This window comes from Bipolaris victoriae, assembly GCF_000527765.1.
Source record: "Bipolaris victoriae FI3 unplaced genomic scaffold scaffold_15, whole genome shotgun sequence".
Taxonomy (NCBI): Eukaryota; Fungi; Ascomycota; class Dothideomycetes; order Pleosporales; family Pleosporaceae; genus Bipolaris; species Bipolaris victoriae.
Window position 1 is genome coordinate 321714 of NW_014575377.1, and position 20637 is coordinate 342350.

At 51.8% G+C, this 20637-nt stretch overlaps 8 protein-coding genes across 8 annotated transcripts; 4 read left to right on the top strand and 4 right to left on the bottom strand.

Moving 5' to 3' along the window:
• Positions 1 to 78: 78 nt before the first annotated feature.
• Positions 79 to 594, top strand: COCVIDRAFT_23916 (hypothetical protein; the record flags this gene model as incomplete). The annotated part of the gene is made up of 2 exons (XM_014704399.1): positions 79 to 451; positions 512 to 594. The coding sequence occupies 2 exons, from the start codon at positions 79 to 81 to the stop codon at positions 592 to 594; spliced, it is 456 nt and encodes a 151-aa protein (XP_014559885.1).
• A 509-nt stretch (positions 595 to 1103) lies between these two features.
• Positions 1104 to 3226, top strand: COCVIDRAFT_90505 (hypothetical protein; the record flags this gene model as incomplete). Its single annotated transcript, XM_014704491.1, has 2 exons — positions 1104 to 1222; positions 1279 to 3226. 2 exons carry the CDS (start codon positions 1104 to 1106, stop codon positions 3224 to 3226), a joined length of 2067 nt encoding a protein of 688 aa, XP_014559977.1.
• A 1353-nt stretch (positions 3227 to 4579) lies between these two features.
• On the bottom strand, positions 4580 to 6201 carry COCVIDRAFT_23918 (hypothetical protein; the record flags this gene model as incomplete). Its single annotated transcript, XM_014704400.1, has 2 exons — positions 4580 to 6149; positions 6191 to 6201. The coding sequence occupies 2 exons, from the start codon at positions 6199 to 6201 to the stop codon at positions 4580 to 4582; spliced, it is 1581 nt and encodes a 526-aa protein (XP_014559886.1).
• Positions 6202 to 8442: 2241 nt separating this feature from the next.
• On the bottom strand, positions 8443 to 10377 carry COCVIDRAFT_23919 (hypothetical protein; the record flags this gene model as incomplete). The annotated part of the gene is made up of 4 exons (XM_014704401.1): positions 8443 to 9283; positions 9370 to 9884; positions 9936 to 10264; positions 10320 to 10377. 4 exons carry the CDS (start codon positions 10375 to 10377, stop codon positions 8443 to 8445), a joined length of 1743 nt encoding a protein of 580 aa, XP_014559887.1.
• Positions 10378 to 10858: 481 nt separating this feature from the next.
• Positions 10859 to 15599, top strand: COCVIDRAFT_23920 (hypothetical protein; the record flags this gene model as incomplete). Its single annotated transcript, XM_014704402.1, has 3 exons — positions 10859 to 11576; positions 11626 to 12516; positions 12580 to 15599. The coding sequence occupies 3 exons, from the start codon at positions 10859 to 10861 to the stop codon at positions 15597 to 15599; spliced, it is 4629 nt and encodes a 1542-aa protein (XP_014559888.1).
• Positions 15600 to 15805: 206 nt separating this feature from the next.
• Positions 15806 to 16870, bottom strand: COCVIDRAFT_23921 (hypothetical protein; the record flags this gene model as incomplete). The annotated part of the gene is made up of 1 exon (XM_014704403.1): positions 15806 to 16870. One exon carries the CDS (start codon positions 16868 to 16870, stop codon positions 15806 to 15808), a length of 1065 nt encoding a protein of 354 aa, XP_014559889.1.
• A 652-nt stretch (positions 16871 to 17522) lies between these two features.
• Positions 17523 to 18350, top strand: COCVIDRAFT_13312 (hypothetical protein; the record flags this gene model as incomplete). The annotated part of the gene is made up of 1 exon (XM_014704373.1): positions 17523 to 18350. One exon carries the CDS (start codon positions 17523 to 17525, stop codon positions 18348 to 18350), a length of 828 nt encoding a protein of 275 aa, XP_014559859.1.
• A 212-nt stretch (positions 18351 to 18562) lies between these two features.
• On the bottom strand, positions 18563 to 19706 carry COCVIDRAFT_90658 (hypothetical protein; the record flags this gene model as incomplete). Its single annotated transcript, XM_014704492.1, has 4 exons — positions 18563 to 19278; positions 19382 to 19449; positions 19501 to 19559; positions 19617 to 19706. 4 exons carry the CDS (start codon positions 19704 to 19706, stop codon positions 18563 to 18565), a joined length of 933 nt encoding a protein of 310 aa, XP_014559978.1.
• Positions 19707 to 20637: the final 931 nt, after the last annotated feature.

The following is a 20637-nucleotide window of genomic DNA, read 5'->3' on the forward strand; positions in this document are numbered from 1 at the left end:
ACTGACATAAACTTTGCCGCCAACTACCTGACAACCCAGACAAGCTCTCCAGTTCGACAATTCCCACCACCAGCAAACATGTTCACCTCCACCATCCGCAATGCTGTGCGCGCACAGCCCGCCACTGCCGCCTTCACACGCAGCTTCTCCTCCACTCGCCCCTCGCAAGTTGCCCGCATGACTGTTGTCGGCCGCCTGGGAGTTGCGCCAGAAGAGGTTACCATTTCCGGAGACCGAACATTGGTGCGCTATGTGGTTGGAACCAACTACGGCAAGGGTGAAGAGAAAAAGACAAGTTGGTTCCGGATTGCTAGCTTTGTCCAGGGCGCACAGAAGGATTTCTTGATGAATGTGCCCAAGGGCTCGCTGCTCTATGTCGATGCTGATGCGCGCATGGAGACATATCTCGATAGCGAGGGAAACAAGAAGAGCAACTTGAGCTTGGTTGCCCGTACGTTTTTGCTACAAGATTTAATGCTAGGTTGGGAGTCATTGCTAACAATTTTGCTAGGCAACTTTGACGTGCTGTCGCGCGCCCGCAGCGACGAGCCTGATACCAACGACGAGGGTCTCATCCAAGAGTCTTCCGGCTAGACATGCACGGCTTCAATTCTCATGTAGAATCAATGTCACTTTGCGCAACATGTCTTAAATTCGGAGGCCGACTGTAAGAGGGTGGCGTGGCAAGGCCAATGCACACACAGTTGCGAATATTAGTGGCGACAGCCTTTGCAAACCGCAGTACGAAGTGTTTGCCGAATCTTGATTCAAGATAGCAGAGTGTATGAATATTGTCTGAACTTTTCTACTGTATGATCTCTCCGCTCAAAGCGGCTGGCGACAATGCTTTCCGAATGATACCTTTTTCCTTGTAATGCATTGATTCGCCCTGCCCGTGATTTCGAAGACAGCCAGCAGTCATGAATTCGTTTCACATGCTCTTTTGCCAGTGTCAACGCCACTTCAGCAATTATTCTCGAGCTATTACTACGTACCTACCCATCTGAGCACAGACACAAAATGCGGCGAACGAAGACCTCCGAGAGGCCGCCTCAACTTTTTTGTGGCGCAACTACAGGACTCCAACAACACACTTCTCCAATATGCAAAGAATAATACCCCTACCAGCGCGTCAGCTATGGGGGCATGCGCCTCGTGTGCGGTCGGTGAGGCGCCTCAATCGAAGTCATCGAACATTTGCGACGGTCTCATCCACTGAACGGTATGTCGCTGCATCCTCACTACCCCGCTAGTCGCCCAACTCTGACCGTATCCTAGACCATACGATGTAATAGTCATTGGAGGCGGGCATGCAGGCTGCGAAGCCTCGGCAGCAGCAGCACGCGCCGGTGCCCGAACAGCACTTGTAACCCCCTCGGTCGAAAACCTCGGTGTATGCTCATGCAACCCTTCCTTTGGCGGAATCGGCAAGGGCACTATGCTCCGCGAGATTGATGCTCTGGACGGTGTCGTGGGTCGGATTGTGGACAAAGCCGGTGTACAGTTTAGAGTACTGAACAGGAAGAAGGGACCTGCAGTATGGGGGCCACGAGCGCAGATTGATAGGGCACTGTATAAGAAATACATGAAGGACGAAATGCTGTCATACAAGGGCCTGAGTGTAGTAGAGGGGAGTGTAGCGGATATCATTGTGGATCGGACGCAAGAGGAGGGCTCAAAGGGAACATACGGCAAGATCACAGGTGTCAGACTGGAGAGCGGCGAAATCATACCAACAGGAAACGTGGTAATCACCACTGGTACGTTTCTGGGCGGAGAGATACACATTGGACTCGAAGCATATCCGTCTGGGCGCATGGGTGAAGCTGCAACATTTGGACTAAGCAAGAGTTTGAGAGAGGCCGGTTTTACACTTGGAAGGCTAAAGACGGGGACACCACCGCGGTTAGACGGAAAGACGATCAACTACAAGATTTTGGAGGCTCAAGAAGGAGATAATCCACCGATGCCATTCAGTTATCTGAACGACCGCGTACAGGTGGAGAATCAATTACTGAATCACGAGACACGAACAAACGAAGCGACACACGATGTAATACGGAAAAATCTCGACAAATCGATACATATCCGGGAAACTGTAAAGGGCCCGAGATACTGTCCATCATTGGAGTCAAAAGTCATACGCTTTGCTGACAAGTCGTCGCATATCGTCTGGCTGGAACCCGAAGGCTTCGACAATGACATTATCTATCCAAACGGCATCTCTTGTACTGTACCTGCAGATGTTCAAAACACTATGCTCAAAACCATCAAGGGTCTAGAGAACGTAACTATGCTGCAACCTGGCTATGGTGTAGAATACGACTACGTCGACCCACGGCACCTACGCTCCACTCTAGAGACAAAGAACATCTCCGGCCTCTTCCTAGCCGGCCAGATAAACGGAACAACAGGCTACGAAGAAGCCGCCGGTCAAGGCGTAATCGCCGGCATCAACGCAGGACTCAAAAGCCTAGGCAAAGACCCTCTCATCTTAACCCGAGCAGACGGCTACATTGGCATCATGATTGACGACCTCATCACAAAAGGCGTATCAGAACCCTACCGCATGTTCACCTCCCGCTCCGAATACCGCATGTCTGCCCGCGCCGACAACGCAGACTCACGCCTCACGCCCCTCGGCCACGCTGCCGGCATAATTAGCGACACCCGCTGGCGCGCCTTCTTAGACGAAGCATCCCAAATCGCCATCCTAACTTCTCTCCTGCAATCCAAAACAATGGGCTGGACCGACTGGACTAAACACGGCTTCGCCGTCCGAAACGACAGCACCAAGCGCTCCGCCTACGACCTCCTCCGCCTCCCCAACACCACCCCAGACTCACTCTCCCCTTTACTCCCCCAAATCCACGACTTCACCCCACACATCCGCCACCGCGTCCACATCGAAGCCACATACGCCCCTTATGTCGCCTACCAAACCGCATCCCAAGCCCGCTGGCTCAAAGACGAAAAACTATCGCTACCCATCGATCTAGACTACGAGTCTATTTTCGGCCTTAGTTTTGAAGAGAAGCGCGCGCTCGAGGCTGCGAGGCCTGAGAGCGTGGGTATGGCGAGAAGGGTGGAGGGAGTCACGCCGACGGGGGCGTTGCGATTGCTGCAGTATGTTAAAGGTGTTGGGAGGATGGAGAAACAGGCGCGGTTGAAGGAGGAGGTTGAGGCGAGGAAGGAGAGGTTTAAGGGCGTTTTTGAGAAGGTGTAGGTGTAGGTGTGTGTGTTAGTAGGAAGCTTGATGTATAAATATCTTCAGTTTTCTCTTTCTCTTTCTCTCTCTCTCTCTGGACATTATCATGGTGTCACTGGACGATATCTGCCTACTGTATGTTTGTTTTCGACATGTTTTTGGTAACGAAAGGTGCCGTGTGACTTTTTCTTAGGTTTCTAGATAGAAAGTCTTACTTGTTCATCCTTGGCTGATGTTATTTTTTTTTAAAACCTTGTAGAAATGGATGTTAGGAGGGACACACTGCTTTTGTTAGTTATTCAGAATACTTAACACAACAAATACGACGAAAAAAAAATGTCAAGATCCGTGTGAACAGGATAAGAAAAAGCACATGTATCGGAGAGAACAGTTTCTAACGAATGAATATTTCCCATGCATTTTGTTCTTCTACAACTACTTCTACCTCCCACCACTCAACCCCCCCCGTCTTTGCCCGATAAGTCTACCTCAACCCCCTCAACACGCACACCCAAGGAACAGAGAAACGAAGAGAAGATAGGAGAAAAAACAAAGCTATCAAAGCCTCTTCTTCCTCCTTGACGTATACAGGAGGCGTTCAGAACCCACATGGTAAAGAAGAAGAAGAGCAAAAAAAGTTCGTTCCTCCCATACTCATATGTTCCACTACTCCAAAAACAAACATCCCCCCGGTTCCAGGACATGAGTGTATTTGTTCAGCCCTGTAAGACCCCAACAACCATCATACCAAACCACGACTACTCATTGTCTGTAAAGGAAGAAGATTAGAAAGAAGAAAAAAGAAGAAAAAAAAAGATAAGTCTTGTTGCCCAAAGTGACGAGCATCGCAGCGCTATGAGCTGAAGGAGAAGAAGAAGAAGAAGTTGAAAAACATGTTGTTACAAGTTTGGTGTGCGCAGATGAGAAGTTGAAGCCCAAAGCAAGTGATATGCGGGTTGCTAAGGAGCAGGATTAACGGAGCATGCTTTGGTGGTGCTGGTTTACGGCTTGTGTTTTTGTGTGCATTTGGTAACGGCCAGTGGACAAAAAGGTCTGCGAGATTGCGGGAAATGATCAACCCCCAAGACGTTGGGGTGCGGCCGTATGTGCTGGGAAGAGAAGTAGAAGAGAAGAAAAAACAGTAGATTTGCATTGTTGAAAAAAAAACGCCGTTTGATTTGGGAGAATGGGAAATGTTGTCAATACGCCAAGCAGTCATCACAAGGCAAATTTGCGATGAATCGTATTCCATGCTACGCCTGCACTCCTGTCATGTGTATTGGACTGCCAGGTATCCAGCCGGTTCTTTCTAATAGTAGATCGTCAATGGGAAAGTATAGTTTGGAGAGAGAATCGATTGCTGCGAGATTGTTATATCTCGACATTCTTCAGCCCTTCTGGTTCTGCAACGGCAGTGGGACTCTTTAATGATGAAGATGTCCTCTTTGTGTCTTTGTTCTCTTTGTCGCTGCCGAGGCTGTTGCGAGGTTGCGAGAGTTCGTCGCTCGGTCTCGGAGTATCAACGGAAATGAGGTTCTCAGTGGGGACGCTAGCCTTTGAGTCGAGATTTGTATTCACACGGACCGGTTGGGGGTGCTCCTCGGCCACACGGGCCAAGGGGCTCGAGAGTTTACCGCGTGGGCTGACACCTTTTGGTGGCTTCGAAAGACGGTGAGGGCTGCGACCACGATCTTCAGGGCCAATTACGGGGCTGTGGTAGGGGCTGCTCGCTGTGCTGCTAGGAACGACCATGCCCGGGGCATTTGGGTTGACGCGCAGACCACTTGTTGGGCGTTTCTTGTTAGGTGGTCGGCGGCCGTACTTTTGATCGCACCGCCAGCGGAGAACCTCGAGATAGGGCGGCTCGACATTCTGGCGCTTGAAGATCAAGAGCTTCAACTCGGAGGTTTCTTCGTCCAGGTGCACGTCCTTGGAGGCGAAATCATCTGCTACCATGGCCAAAAGAGCGCCCCATGAGCGGGCAACGACGTATTTACGGTCGTAGTCACGGCCGAAAATGATGATTTGTCCCCATGTGCCATTGGGACCAGGGGCAAGGTCGACAGCGAGGTAGTTGCCTCCCCAGTCACGGGCAAGAGGAATCCAGGCAGGGTGGGCATAGGCCTTTTGTATGGCGTTTGGCGGTTGCGAGTCTTGGCGAGCGAGCAGGTCTTGCCGCCACAGAGGGTTTGTGGTGCTCTGCACTTGGGCGACGGGCGGTGTGGTGGACGAGCCAGCAAAGGCCTTGACGGGGATTTGGGGTGTCGAGTAGTCGACCTTTGTGGTCAGGTATTCGTCAGCGACCTTGCGCCAGTTCCTCCACTCCATGACAATCTCCTCGCAATCGAGCAGCATGAGGCCGAAGAAGACACCGGTGGGGAGACCGCCACGCTCCTGGCCATCGTGGATTTGAAGAGACTCGCGCACGTCCATGGGGAGGGTAGCGTCGAGCTCGTGCTCTAGCTCGTTGACGTCGTTGGATGTGCATCCTTCGCACATGTTGTCAAACAGCTCTGTGAAATTGTCCTCGACCCAGCGGTCAATGCGCCTCCACGAGTGGGAGACGGGCGGTGGGGGAGGCAGACCCTCGTTGAAGTCTTGCATCTGGATCTGGCCATTGGCGCCCTTGTCGAAGCTATCCGAGTCCAATGTAGCCTGGCGGCTAAGAGAGCTACGCATGCCGGGCGAGTAGGGGGAGCTGGGGGACATTGGGCCCTTGGGGGAGCCGATGAAGCCATTGCTGGTAGCGAGCTCGTCGTGCTGGTAGGGCGAGTCGAGATCGGTGCGGGACTCTGCGCCGCTGGCGGTGATGGAGGTGAGGGCGGCATGGCGGCTCTGGGGGATGGGGATGTGGCGGCCGGTCCGATAGGGCGAGTCGTGTGAGGCATGTCGGTCATACGAAGTCATTGTGTGCCAGAAGTCCTTCAAGGACGACGTGATTCTAGGGCGGTGTTAGCCATGTGGGGGAAGGGGGGGGCGTACTGTTGTGCCATGGTGGGCGGGTGGATGCGTGAGTGGATGCGTGTGGAAGGGAGGGAGGGAGAAAGAGAGAAGGGCAAGCGGGAACGGGAGAGTATAAGTGCGGTGGTGGTCGGGCAGGCTCAGCAGCAGCAAAGGAGCGGACGGGTGCGCTCTGCGCTGGAGGGCTGGCGGGCGTGTTTCCCTTGAGTGAACGAGTGTCGTGTGAGAAGGCGTGCCAAAGGGTAAGGGTTGGCAGGAGCTTGAATTGGGAGTCGAGAAAACGGAATCGAAGGTGACGTTAAGGGGTGCCGGTGCGCCAAGACCAGGCTCGACCAGGATGGCCCTGGGCTGTCTGGCGGGCGTTGAGTGCGCAATTCTGGCCGCCGCTTCAAACCCACTAGCCGCAGCACTGTCGGGGCGGAGGAGCAGAAAGGGGGGTGGGAGGGGCGTGGGGGATAGAGGGTGGATGGGTGGAAGGATGGATCGAAGGATGGGTGAGTGGTGGGTGGATGCAGTGGTGTTGTTATGGTTGTTGATAAATGTTGTTGTTGTTGTTGTTGTTATGGTAGTAGTAGTAGTAGTAGTGGTGGCGGGAGCAGTTGGGTGTCCGCCAATCTTGTCGTCATGTAGCGTGCATGCTGTAGTGGCGTGGTGTATGTACACTACCCGCTGCATACAGCCCATACATAGTTTACATGGACGTATACCAGCCAGTCGATGTGTACATTACATTACAGTACATAGCCGCACATGTACGTACCAAGCCAAGCCCTGCCTGCTTCTGCCTCTACCAAACCGCCGGCAGACGTTGGAGAATTGGCCCGACATGTCTGTTATTTCCATTAATAGAGCGAGCGCTGCCGCAACCCTATTACCGCAGCCACACACGACACACATAGCACACACACCCCCCTTCTGCCCAAGAGGCTGCCGATTTGCGTACTCCTTTTCACACCACCCGCCCTTTGTCCCTTGTTGGCAGCCCTTCGCCGTGGCTAATCCCTCCCGCTCTCCGCATCGTTCGTCCGACTGTACGTGTAGGCCTTGTTTCAGCAATGTCGGTGCCCTGTCGCGCGCGCGCCAACAAGAGCCTTTGCCGAAGCCACTCGCTTCTAGCTCCTTGTCCCACCTACGCCCCCCGTCGCAAGCTGCATATTGGCCCGCCGCCCTAGGCGGTGTACAACATAACCTGCTGCTTGCTTGCCCAACCAGCTACCTACTCGAGCCGTAATCGTCCCATCGGGGCATTTTCACCGCGCCTTCGCCACAGACCACTTACGTTGCGCTTGCAAGAAAGAAAGAAGAAAAAAAACATCATGTCAAACTATCCGCCGCGCCGGCACCAATGGCACCCTCTCACAGCCACGTCCACGACGACCCCGTCTTACATGCGCCTTGTTTGGCACGCATGCCTGTTCAGCATAACAAGCTAATCAACCTGGAATACTCATCGCAATGCAGCCCACGCCTTATCCCGCGTCATGCAAGCCGTGCACTGGCGGTGCGCTAGATCTTCAATGCCCATTGAAATTTCCATTAGGGGCCCAGGTAAATTGTCTTTCTCCTCCATGATCATCCATGGCCCATGACGTTGTCCTCAATCGCCTGTGCTCATCCATCCCGGGACACATACACACATGCGCACCTCTTGCTGCCCGGTCGAGCGACCATGTCGAGTGCGCAGTGGCAGTGGATAATGTCAGATAGATAACGGACACCCCCGCAATGCCACAATCACCAATCGTCTCCACATGCTTACGCCCCACTGCCCACGCAAAGCTTCTTGTCGCACCTCTTTGAATCACACGCCTCTCCCTCCAACGACATATCCAACCAACCGGGTCTTTGTATGTCCCTACACCTACCTAGGTACCTACACTGCACTTTACCCATGTGGCAGGTGCGAGACATGGCCCATGCTGTGCCCACCAAACCCTCCAAACCCTCAACCGCGCCTGTGGCCGCATCCGATAAGCCATCCTCTCACTACAATACCAAACTTGCCACGCTGCCTTCCCGTGAGGTGCGCTTGTTGCCATGGCACCTTGCTCACCTTGCCGCCATCCGCATCCAAACTACTTTAGCCTAACAATTGCACAAACCCCTCAATCATGACGTTCCAGCAACATCTGCCGCACTAAGAGTAGCGAGTCTCGTTTTACCCCAGAGTCGGATCCCGACCGCGCGCGGGGTGCATCGAATACGAGGTGATGTGCGTTGAGTAAGCGGCTGCCGTTCCGACCCGGCACTGTAGCTATACCACGCTGTTCTATTCACCTTGTCGTCTTGCCCAGGAACTGGTGGAGCTCCTCTTGCAGTGGCAGAACAATGTTTTCCACCGCTGCCTGGAGACACTCGGCATCCTCGAGAGTGGCGCAAGGATCACTGGACCCTGTTATGCAATGCCGAATCGCGTTCTGGAAAGCAGCAGACAGGTTCCCAGACTCGTTGAAGGTCCAGTTACGCGCCAGTGCCCAGAGCTTCCACGGCCCCGGCTGCTTGGACAAATCACCCACCTCGTCGTCCGTCTCGGACTCTTGATACTTTTCAGCAGTCACTCCAAAGTACAACTCCAGAAGAGCCACGGCCAGTGCAATCAGGACGGTGTTCCTGAAGCCGCCTGGCTGCATGTTTCTCGCCGTGCCATTGGCCGCCTCAACAACCGCGGGCGCTAGATATGGGCGCTCAATGTTTATCGGTTGTGCAGTATTCGACGTTCGGTGAAACATAATATCCCGAGCAGCCCATTCGTTGGCCAACCACGGCGTCGAGTTCAGATACAAGACATTGGACGCTAGTGTCAACGCTAAGCTATACCTGTCCCTCATGCTCAGCTTCGAGCGTCTGCCGTTGATGACTGGTGGCTGCCGAAGCAGATCCTCTAGAGATACCAGTTCCACGGTAGGCGTGTATCTTTCTGCTGTATCCAATGGGTAAGCGCCCCGCAACTTGCTTTTGCTATCCAACGAAAAGCCGATTCTCGCAGCGTTTTTGTGTAGTTGTTGAATAGATGCACACAAGTCCTTCACCTCTTGGTGCCGGCCAAAGGCCTTTTTGGTAGGATCGCTCACTGCGTATGGCGGAGGGGTTCCGAAGCTGACGCTCTTCGTCATCCTACCACTGTTAGCTCACAATCTCATGGCTCGCGCGCACGCATGCATCGTTGCCATTGGAAACGTCTCCGTTGTCTTCATACATACCTTGGTTTGGGAGATGCCATGGGAACGACGTGTTCCTTCTCCTCCTCCTCTTCCACGCATATCTCTGCAGTCTGCATTAACCATGACACACCGCTTCCATCAGAGTCCGTGGTTGAAAAAGCAACACTAAAGCTTGTTTTTGGAGTATCGATTTGCTTCTGCGCTTTCGGAGCAAAGACATCTTCCCGAAGCTCTAACTGGAGGCTTGTCCGATGCGATGACTTGCACGAGCACGACCAGCATACACTCAGCGACTCGTGCAACGTCTTGGCATACTGCTGTAGTCTTTGCAGCCGCGAGGCATACGAAGGCTTCGTCGCTCGGTGGTACGTCTCTATCTTCTCACTCTTTTCCGTGAACCTTTCGAGGCTTTTGTTGCATTCGTCCAGTTCTTCCAGGAGCGCCTTGATCGTCTTCTTGTTCATGCCAAAGCGGACGCGCTTTCTAATCTCAAACTTGTCGTTGGCCTTTTTGGGGTTCGCGGCCAACAGTGCCTCGAGATCATTGCGTGTAATCTAAGATTTATATAAGCATCGTTCGAGCATCCTACCATTTTCCGTTCCTACCTCTGCTGCGCGGTCCAGATCTAGCTTGCTTGCTATCTTCTTGGTTATTTTTTCAATCTCGAATACTGTCCTCTGATACGACTTGTACGTAGTCTGCAACTTGTCTTGGAGTGCCTCCTCTTTACTTTTCCAAAGCTCTTGCGACGACCCAGGGTCAGTCATCATTAAAGCAAACTCAACATCCGACGTGATAGACCCGAAGAGAAGCTGGATTGTCTGATCATAGTGATCGTATTGAGCCCTTAATTTTCTTATAAAAATAGGGAGCTCCTTGTCTCTTCCAAAGAAGCCTTTAATTGGATCTAGTCCTTCATTGTAGCTTTCGATTGCTAATCTGCTGTGAGCTCGTTGTTACCCCTCACTCACAACTCGACTTTTGCGTACCTTGTATGATCAACGGCAGACAGCCAAGAACGAGACCAGCTACCTCTACGCCGCTCATTGCAGCGCTTTTCTACAGTATCCAACAAGAGAAGGCGTCACGGGTCATTTGGCGCGCGCGGGGAGAAGGAACGAGTGGGGCCTGGCGCTTACGATACTGTCGAAGCACGTGCTCGTGAAACACGCTGGCCACCTCGAATGACCAAAGTTGGTGACTATGAATCTTTAGGATTATCTGGATATTATACAGGACTCTGGGTTATTTGTGAGCAGAGAGGTGACAGAGACGAACACACGGCTGCCTGCAAAACACTGCCTCAGCTGCGCCCCCGCCAAACTACAAAAACTCTAGTAGCATCACCAACCCCCCATGTCGATTGAGGCAACGGTACGAATAAACGATCACATCGACCTTTATCGAAGACGCATATAATTGAGAGCTATCGACACCCTCAAAGACCAAATTTCCCTCAGGGTCCCAGTTCCAGTCCCAGTTCTCTCCGTCCCCGCTTGCTCTTTCCCCAACATGCCAATTGTTTGTCATGTCCTCTCTAAGACTAGCAACAGCCTCCAATGTTCGCGCTTTCCAAAATCTGACCACTGCACTCAAAACCAGCGACCGGAAATGGACACATGCAATCGACGAAGAGGCACTTGAAGACGAAATCGGGAGGTTCCGTGTTTGGGCTGGAAACCTCGGTGCTCTGCAGAAAGGGCACAGCTCGCTTGACTACAGGCTACGAGACTCACCAGTATCCAATACCAACACGCTAAAGCTTCTTAGGGAGCTTGAAACCAACGTCAATGAAGCTTATGCCGTGGCATCTGAGGCTCGCCTGCCTTACGAAGAGCAGGCCCGCCCAGACATGATTGAAGATGACGATGATGACGGTTTCTTCAGTGCGGAAGAAGACGATGATGATAGCAGCAGCGATGAACCTAGAACCGAATTGAAAATGCGCTTTGGGGAAATCGTCGACATTATCGACAACCTCTACAAGCTTAGCGTCCGCATCAGAACTCCTGGTCTACGCTCAAGATCTCTCAAAGCATCCTCTTACACACAAAAGGATCCAGAGACGGGAATCGACATCTTTGACATGTACGCTGCGCAAGACCTCAAGCATGTCCAGGAGTTGGTGTCGCATCTGCGTCAATCCTACGTAGCCAATGAGACGCAGGAAGATCAAGACTTTTTGATCAAGCGGTTGAGCGCATCTGTCACCCTTCGGAGGCGACAATTCAAGTACTGGAAACGACGTAAGTCTTTGAGAATATGACAGTCACATGCAGCTAACTAGTTGCTCAGATCGGGACAAATTAAGTGCCTCTACAATTTCCGAAGATGTACAGGGGCTCAATGTCACAACACCATTCGAAAGACCTGCGACAGCATCTGATGAAAGCCCAAAATCACATCCGGTACCCATAGTTGCAGTCCTGAAAGAAGCGCCAAGTCAGAAGACCGGTAAGACAATGCTCTCAGGGACAGAAGTAACGCAGCTTCACCAATCCTTGGATGATATAGTAGACAACAAATCCGTCACAAGCTACGCTATAACGGTGAAAGATGTACATGGAAAAGGCATCGATCTTCCTCCGCCACCAAAATCAGCTGATGGTGATAAAGAATTCGAATGTCCCTATTGTTGGATCGTTTGCCCTGCAAGATACGGAAAAGGGAAAGCCTGGAGGACACATCTGCTTCAAGACTTACAACCGTATATCTGTACATACCAGGACTGTGAAAGCTCGCATCAACTGTTTCGCAGTCGTAGAGAGTGGGCCGAGCACGAAGCAAGCCACCGCAAGGTGTGGAGATGTCCGGAGCATCCGAATGCAGTTTTCCATTCTCAGCTGGGCTTGGAAGATCACCTTCGGCAAACGCATCTCGATAGCTTTCCAGAGAGCCAGCTGGTGACCATTGCCAAGGTTGGCGAGGCTACTACAGTAGACTTGCGAGAAAGATGCCCCATATGCCGCGCACCGACGGATGCCAAAGAGATAGGCGACTTGCAAAGCCACATCGCGAATCATCTGGAGCGAATCGCAACCTTTGCTCTGCCTCATAGTATGGAAGACGACTCGGATGGTGCCAGTGGGATCCCGAGCCCCGGCAGTACTACCTCTAAGTCTCTTTGGAGTTCTATATCCGCCAATATGAGTAAAGGGAAAGAAAAGAGCAAAGAAAACGCTCCTAGTAAGTTCATCCGCATACAAGAGCGTGAAATCTATGTACGGCACCAGCTGACATGTTAAACAGCTACCCTACACTTTGACCCGTCTGAGTCTGTTCATGAGGTTGATCCCAGCCACGATCTTCTATCTGCCGAAAACCTACAACAACTCCCTGATGCGAATAAAAATATACTGGACGTGATATCAAATCAAATGAATAACCCGAAAAGCTCATATCATCTAGCCGTCGCTCATGGGTCAGAAAAACTGCCAGTCCTTCAGACGAAGGACATTCCCACACTAAGGTCATTATACCGTTCACGACAACTGTTACAATTAGACCAAAGCTACTCACCAGACGATTCTTACAATCGCATGATTTCTTTCTGTAACTATGATCTGACAAGGATGGAGGTAGACGCCATTGTCAACAACGTCACTGTCGACCTGAAATACTCACCACCCCGGGGCTCGTTGCACTACGCTATAATGGAGGCAGGTGGTCCAAATCTTGTACAAGAGGCAAGATCGAAACCCCAAATCAAGTTCGGCCAAGTCGAAGTAACCCACGGACACAACCTCCCTTCGGTGTGGGTTCTTCATGCTGCAGTACCGACGTCTTTCGGAGGGGACGGCATGGCCCAGTTGAGTAATCTTGCCGATTGCTATCGCAATTCCTTGAAGGCAGCGGCTGACCTCCAAATCCGAACCGTGGCTTTTCCTTGCTTGGGCACAAGAGGCTGTGGCTTTGGTCCACGTCAAGCTGCACGTATAGCACTTCAAGCAGTTCGCGAGGATTTGGATGCGCGCTCTGAAAGCCGGTTTGAACGCATCATCTTTGAACGCATCATCTTTTGTGCAAAATCCGCTGTGGATGAGCAAGCTTACAAGGATTTCTTCCCTGTATATTTCCCACCAACACATGGGGATCTAGACGTGGCAAGGAATTCAGTTGTGGCAGGAAGTTCGGACCAGTCTACAGATAACGCGGTAATGGTTGCTCAGGTGATAAACACACAGGCGCAACTACGAAAGTCGACTGCTGCGCTCCGTCGTGATTTCAGCCAGATCCTACCAGAGATCGAAATCGGATACCTTGATCTTCTCGATGAGACTGATATCACGCTGACTTCGATTCACAATGAGTTATTGGGACCCAGAACGCTGAAGAAACATTCGACAGACATCGCTCTGATCTGCTCTGTTCTCTTCACTTTATGTAGCAGCATCTTAGGAATGACTGAAACAGCGAAAGAGGTTCAAGATACCGTGTCAAATTATCAGGAGATCCTGAAAATTACCGATTGGGGTATGAATGGGAAGTACGGATCCAACCTCAAGGAGTTTCTACTAGACTGTTGCTCCTTCACTACCATTCTGGATAGTGTCATGGCACAGGAACAGAATGATCTGGATCTAGTACGAATGCGCCCAAAACTAGAAGGATATAGGGCCAAAGCGCGTATACAGGATACTGGAGATGCTCCCAATCAGCCGGAAAACCTGGAGTCTGTCGAGCCCTCTACGCCAACTGCCTCTAGTAACCGAGACTCGGTTAAACTGCACCAAATTTCATCTGTAACGAAACTATATCAGCTTGCTACCATCCATCCAAAGAAGACTATGGCACAACCTTCTGCCGACTTCAACAATATAGTGTGTTTGGCAAGAGAAGACATGACAAAGCTCGAGGTCGATGTTATAGTCAACTCTACTGACATATCCTTTTTAGGCATGGGAACTCTGGATCGCCTTATCTTCAAAAAGGGCGGACCGGAATTGCAAGAAGAAGTTCAGCAATTCGGTGTGTGTAAAGAGGGCGATGTCAAAACGACTTCAGGATACCTCTTACCAGCCAAGAACATTTTACATGTCATCCCACCTGAGGTGTACAGAAAAGACAGCAAAAATGTGCTACGCAACATCTACCGCGGAATCCTGCATGCCGCTACATATCTAAAAGCCAAATCCGTTGCAATACCCTGTATTGGGACGGGTGCATTGGGCTTTCCGCGCCGTGATTGCGCTTCACTTGCCATGGAAGAAGTCAGGCGTTTTCTTCAGTCTAAAGAGCCGGGTGGACTGGAAAAAATAATATTTGTAGTATACTCGGCCATCGACGAGGCTATCTACGAGAACATTTTGCCGACTTATTTTCCACCAGTCGAGGAGACTGGCTCGAAACGGTCGGGAACTCAGTCTCTGGGGCTGGCTCGGAATCCATCATCTGGTTCGACTGTCACCAAAGACGATTCTCAATCCATTGCCTCGAAGGAAAAGTCTCGACACGCGCCTCTCGGTGAGGCCACTGTAGTAGCGGAAGTCAAGGTGACTTTCACAGAATTCACAACAAGTAAACCACGACTCATCCACAACTCTTGCGTGGTCCTTGTATCCGGAAGCTCGGTTCACATTGACCGCAAGACCAACCGCAATAACAAACGCAAGCCCAGTCGCAAGACCAATGATCTCGACATGGATTCTCAAAAAAGCACATACGAATACTCATTCGACCTGATACCCGCTACTGACTTACGCCATGATCAAAGCGAGGTGATTGTAAATGACATCCGCAAACGCGATACACCCCCAGATAGATCCTTCATGCTATTCTTCAAATGCAAAAACGACACTGATGCAGCAACCCTCGCAGCTGCCCTAGAGCAAGCAGCTCGCCAAGCTCGTGAACAAGATGCACATGGATATTATATACCCTCGGCCGAAACTATGCCTGACGCGACTCTTTCGAACCAAGATGATCAAGACGACGAAGACTACGTGTACGATGATACCTATGGAGACTATGGAGACTACATAGGCAATGAAGACGCCATAGACGATGACGACTACTTTTCTACTCGTATCCTCGAGTATCTTACCGAAGATCTCCATTCACGACCTACGTCGTATATCGGACAGAACATCACTGATATCGCGGCTACACTGCGCCTTGATGTCGACTTGGTGCGCAAGTATCTAGCTCGACTTGCTGAGACGGGCTTGGTGCATACTACGGTTGATGAGAATACGTGGGTTGTGTCGGGTTACGAAGATAAGCTGGTGCCTGTGCTGAGGGGTGAAGAGGAGGCAAGTGGAGGAGGATAAAGGTCGGGGGGAATAAGGATTCGGGATATTGATTTTCCTTGTTTTTTTGTAGGGAGATTTTTCATTTTTTGGCAAGATGTAGGGTCATGGATGAAGGAAGAAAAGATATGGTATTCAAGTGTGCATTGCAATATATATATATATATATATATCTATATCAACAAATACTTCACCCACACATACAACATATCTCCATCTACACCACCTCAGCAACAAGCAACCCCCAACTCCCCCTCAGCAATCGCATCCATAAACTCCCCGACATCCTCCCCACGTTCATCCAGCACAAACTCCAGCGTCTGCACCCACGTCTCACCATTATTTGAAAACCAATCATACTCATTCCACAAACCGCGCACGTAGCCCTCAACCATGCCCTTGAGCGGCGCATTCTCTTTCAGATACAAAATCTGTGCCGGATCAAGTTTAAGGTAATCCTCTACAACGTAGTAATGGGGGATATCGTCGCCCCAGCCCTCAGCGCCGACCTCGTGCGAGGGGCTCAACGAGTACTTTGATGCTGCGAAGCGAGACGTGTACGTATTCGTGTTGTTGAAGTGAGTGGAGAGGGGATTCGAAGCGAAGGGGTTAAAAGCTTGAGGGGCAGAGGGTGGGTAATTAAGGTGGATATTGAAGAGAAGGCCGTGTTCATTTCCCGGGTGCCGCTTTTTGAATTTGCGAGCAATGGTGCCGTTGGAGGGGCATATGTTTGATTGTACCACTTCGCGCATGACGTTGTGGATGTCGGTTATCTCGGCGAGGTCGTACGTGGACCAGTTGTGCAGGAGGGCGGCGCGCTTGAGGAGGACGAGGCGCGTGGCACGGAGTTCGCGGGGGTGGGCAGGGTTGTGGAAGGCGCGGGAGTAGAGCCAGATGCGGTAGATTGCTCTTCTTAGGTTATATCGTTCTTGCGGTGTTAAGAGGCGGCGGCTTTCGAAGTTGTGTTTCCATTTTTTGAAGGGGTAGATTTCGCACCATTTTTCTGCGACACGGCCGTACGTTACGATTTGGGTGAGGAGGGCGAGCGAGAAGGGGACCGAGCGGAATATGTGGGCTGGTTGGCTGGCGTTGTGGGTGAGGAGCTGGGTGAGGTCGTGGAGGGGCCCGAATTGCGCTTCGGCGGCGGATTCAAGGATGGCAAGTTTTTGCGAGGACGAATACATGTTACGGAAACGTTTACAGGTAGAAGATAGGGCTGTTACGTCGGTGACTGAGGTGCAGGATAAAAACACCTGCACCACGAGCTCTGTGGCGAGGTCTTCGAATAACATTTTGGTGGTGGATGCTCAGCGTCCGGTAATTTTTTGTTTTTCTCGTGACTTCAAAAGTTAGCATCGAAAACTACACGGCCCATATTATAGATCTCCAGTTGCATGCATATTACTCACTCGTCAATTGTCACGCTGATATATATCTATCCCTTCTTTGGTACTGACCCGTATCTCTTTCTAAGAGATCGATCTAGATATCCAGCCTCTTCTTCTCTTTACTATATTCCAGCCGCAAGTGTGCTGTGTAATGTATCGATCAATCGGCGCGTAGCTATGTTGCTTCTACACCGACGCGTGACTCGTAGTTCAGATAGATAGGACCCCTCCTTTGGGGCTATAGATAGAAAACGTGTTGAAATTTTGTGAAGACATGGTGCAAACAATGGCAGACTCCGACGAGCCGTTTCCAAAGGCCATTGACATTGTTGGTGGTTGAAAGGATAATCAGGAGTCATCGTCACGACGTAGCCATAAAGTTGATAGATGGCGCCAAGTGGAGCCAATCTGGATTGTGGGGACCAATCGGCGTCGAGGGGCGGAGGATAAGCCGATGGCGTCAACGTCCGCGAGGTAAGTATGTCGCTCTCCGAATCGCAAACCGCGTCGTCGTCCACGTCTGTAAGTCTGGAGTCTGGCAGTACCGGAAGAAACAATGTACCACGGGAATACTGCGTCTCTATACTCACCAGCTCTGTTCCGCCTCCCAATCGAGCTCCGACGCACGATATACAGTCTCGTCCTCCCCCACACGACAACCTTCGATGTGCGTTTGCAGCGCTCCATTGACCCACCCCCAAAGTCCGAGTACAATCTGACGTTCGTCCGGCAGAATGGCGATGGGTGCTGGCGCATGCAACGGACACTGCCGCGGACGGACCGTGAAACGGGCAACGACATTGTCTGGCGGCGCGGATGCACTGCCCTGCTAGCCGTGTCGCGACAGGTGCACGAAGAGGCAGCAGACATGCTCTATGGCGAAAATACGTTCGTGATAGATGTGACTTTTAGTGCAATCAACTTTCGGTACCGCTGGCGGACTGCGAATAACCTGACGCCGAACCAAACATATCAATTCCTAGATCATTTCTCGCAGCGGAACCTCCTGCGCATCAGGAACTACATTGTGAATGTCGAGTCGGTCGATGACTATACGGGCATGATTAAGTACAATTATGGTGGGCGCGGATTGTCGGCTGGTATACATAGCAAAGTACGGGAGCTTGTGGATCTGCTGGTTGCTGTTCCGCAGCTGCACCGGCTGCAGGTGCACTTGATCGATGGTGCCATCAGTCGTGTCAAGTTTCCAAGCGGCAGGGTGCATCGGGTCCAAGATGAGAGCAACATTTCCCAAACGCAATTGGTACTAAATCCGTTCAGAGCGCTGCACGGGGTTCGTATGGCTGTGGTCAGTGGTGTCAATGACGAATACAAGGAGGAACTAGAAAAAAGCATGACAAAGGAAAGACTGCAGTCAGTGTAGTTGAGTGCAATAGATCCGGAGATTAATATACGAACGCAAAAAAGACGTGTATAGCGGTCGCTCAAGACGAGCTACCCACGAGTTGATAGCTATTGGGTATATCGCTATACATGCAGGCATATGCCAAGCCCAACAAATCGACGCCAGCCCCATGTAAGATGCATCCCATAAACGCCACTTTTTTTTTGCCCTCCAAAAATGTTGCAAACGGCTTATGCGAATAGAACATTGTCGCTGAGCGGATCCTTCTCTTTTTTGCGACCACCGTGCGATGTCAGTCCCAGCTCCTGGTGCTTGAGCAGAGCATCCCTCTGCGCCTCTGTCCGCTTGTTGAACCTGCCGGCCTTGGACTTCCTCAAGTCGGAGCGGATCTGGTTGGGCGACACGAACTCCTTGTTCTCGTAGATGATGGGGCCTCCAAAACTCGATTCCTGGATGACAATGGGTGTGAGCACGAAGCGTGGGCCAATCTCCACAAGGCTGACATCGAGTTCTCCCTTTCCTCCCTTCTTCTTGGGCGCAGGCTCATCGACTTCCATCTCTTCACCGTCTGCATTCTTCTTCTTGCCTGGCTCGCTCTCATTAATCTGGAAAACGCGGACCCAGATCTTGCCGTCTGTGACGGTGAAACCCATGACGTGGTCAACAAAAGGCTTTACTTTCCTGCTGGTCTTGGGAACACCGAAAATTTGGGTAAAGAGTTCCTTGATGACACGCAAATGGGCCTGCTTGTCGAACGCGGCGTCAAAAGAAAGAATTGGCCGGGATCCCTTGAGGCAGTTGCCAATGAAGTTGAGCTCTTCCATGGTATGCAAGTTTTGGAGATGCATCTTGACGGTGGGGCCATTGGGAGGCTTGGACATCCAGCAGTAAAGATCCTTTCCTTTGCGCGCCTCGAAGAAGAGGACATTGTTGCAGTTGTAGAGTTCTGACTGGGTTAGTTCACGTCAAGATGGGACGGAGAATATTAGAAATGCAGTCTGCGAGATTTCTCATCGCGAAAAGACTGGTATTTGGGGAGAAATTCGTACCTGCTAGTTCATTGAGCTGGTAGAGCTTCGTTTTGGTATCAAGCTTGGCCTCTTTTCGGCTATGGGGCCTTTGCAGGATCAGCATGAAGTTTCTGAAGCAGGATTGGAGTCCAACTCACATTAAAGAGTACAAATCCTGGAGTAAATGGCGGTGCCGGAATGTTACACCTCTTGAACTCTGTTTTTTGTTAGCAAGAGATTTTTTTTTCTCTTTTTGTGTAGACAAATGCTATACCAGAATGAGGACGCGCTGCTTGTTTCTCTTGACTCCGACATCCTTCTCCTCCTTGTCCGCGCCGGACAGTGTCTTGTATACCGAGGCCATTGTTGTGCACGAGTGTTGATGGTGCTGTTTGCGCTGCTCACGGGGTGAAGGCGGCTCTAGAAAAAAGTTGGAGAATGGATAGCGCCCAGAGTTTTAGCGTGATCTACGCTTTGGCCACGCTACGACCCACCGACATGGGTCGCGCCTTCCGTCACCATCGCTGGCAGGGCTCGCCCAATGAGGGAGTGCAGGTCCCAACGCTCCTGCCCCGTTTAGAGTGCGTCTGGGCTCATGGCGCTTTGTCGCGCGCCGTAGACCAGCTGTAGCGGGACGGCGAGGCATATCAGGAAGAAAAATGGGCCAATGCAGAGGGAGAGAGGGAGAGCAAGTAGAGTGTGCAGGAGCAGGGCATGTAGTAGGCGGTGATGGTAGTGCGTGTAATGTTGTATGTAAATGGTAGTAAGTAGTCAGGCGTTGGTCGGTGGTTGATTTGCCGAAGTTGGCAACGCCTCAACGCGGCGGGCGGAGGCAAAGACGAGGAGCACGTCGCTGCAGAGGGCAACGGGCATGACGCCGGATCGCTGGCTACGCGGACAGCACCAGCACCAGCAAGATGGGAATGCGGACACGCACAGTGCGCCTGACAGCCGCGCAGGCCGGGCTGCATGCTGGACGGCGCCGCTCGTGTGCCTGCAAGTTATTGGTCGATGCACCATCTGGGGCGTGTGTATGCTTCGACGAGAGACGCGGGCTCAGGTGGGCAGCAAAGAGGCAGCGCTCCCCCCGCCAGCAGACACAGGCCGGGCTGGACGTCGCCACGAGCCTCGCTGGATTCACAAGGGCGGCTCTCATTGTGTGCAGCGCCCCGTCGGACAAGCGGCGTCATGTGCAGCGAGTCGTGGCCGCTGCCATCAAACCTCATCGCGGGTCTGCATCACGCCCGGAGCTGCCCCAGGGACAGAGCTGCCGCAGCCGCACTAGACAGAAGCTG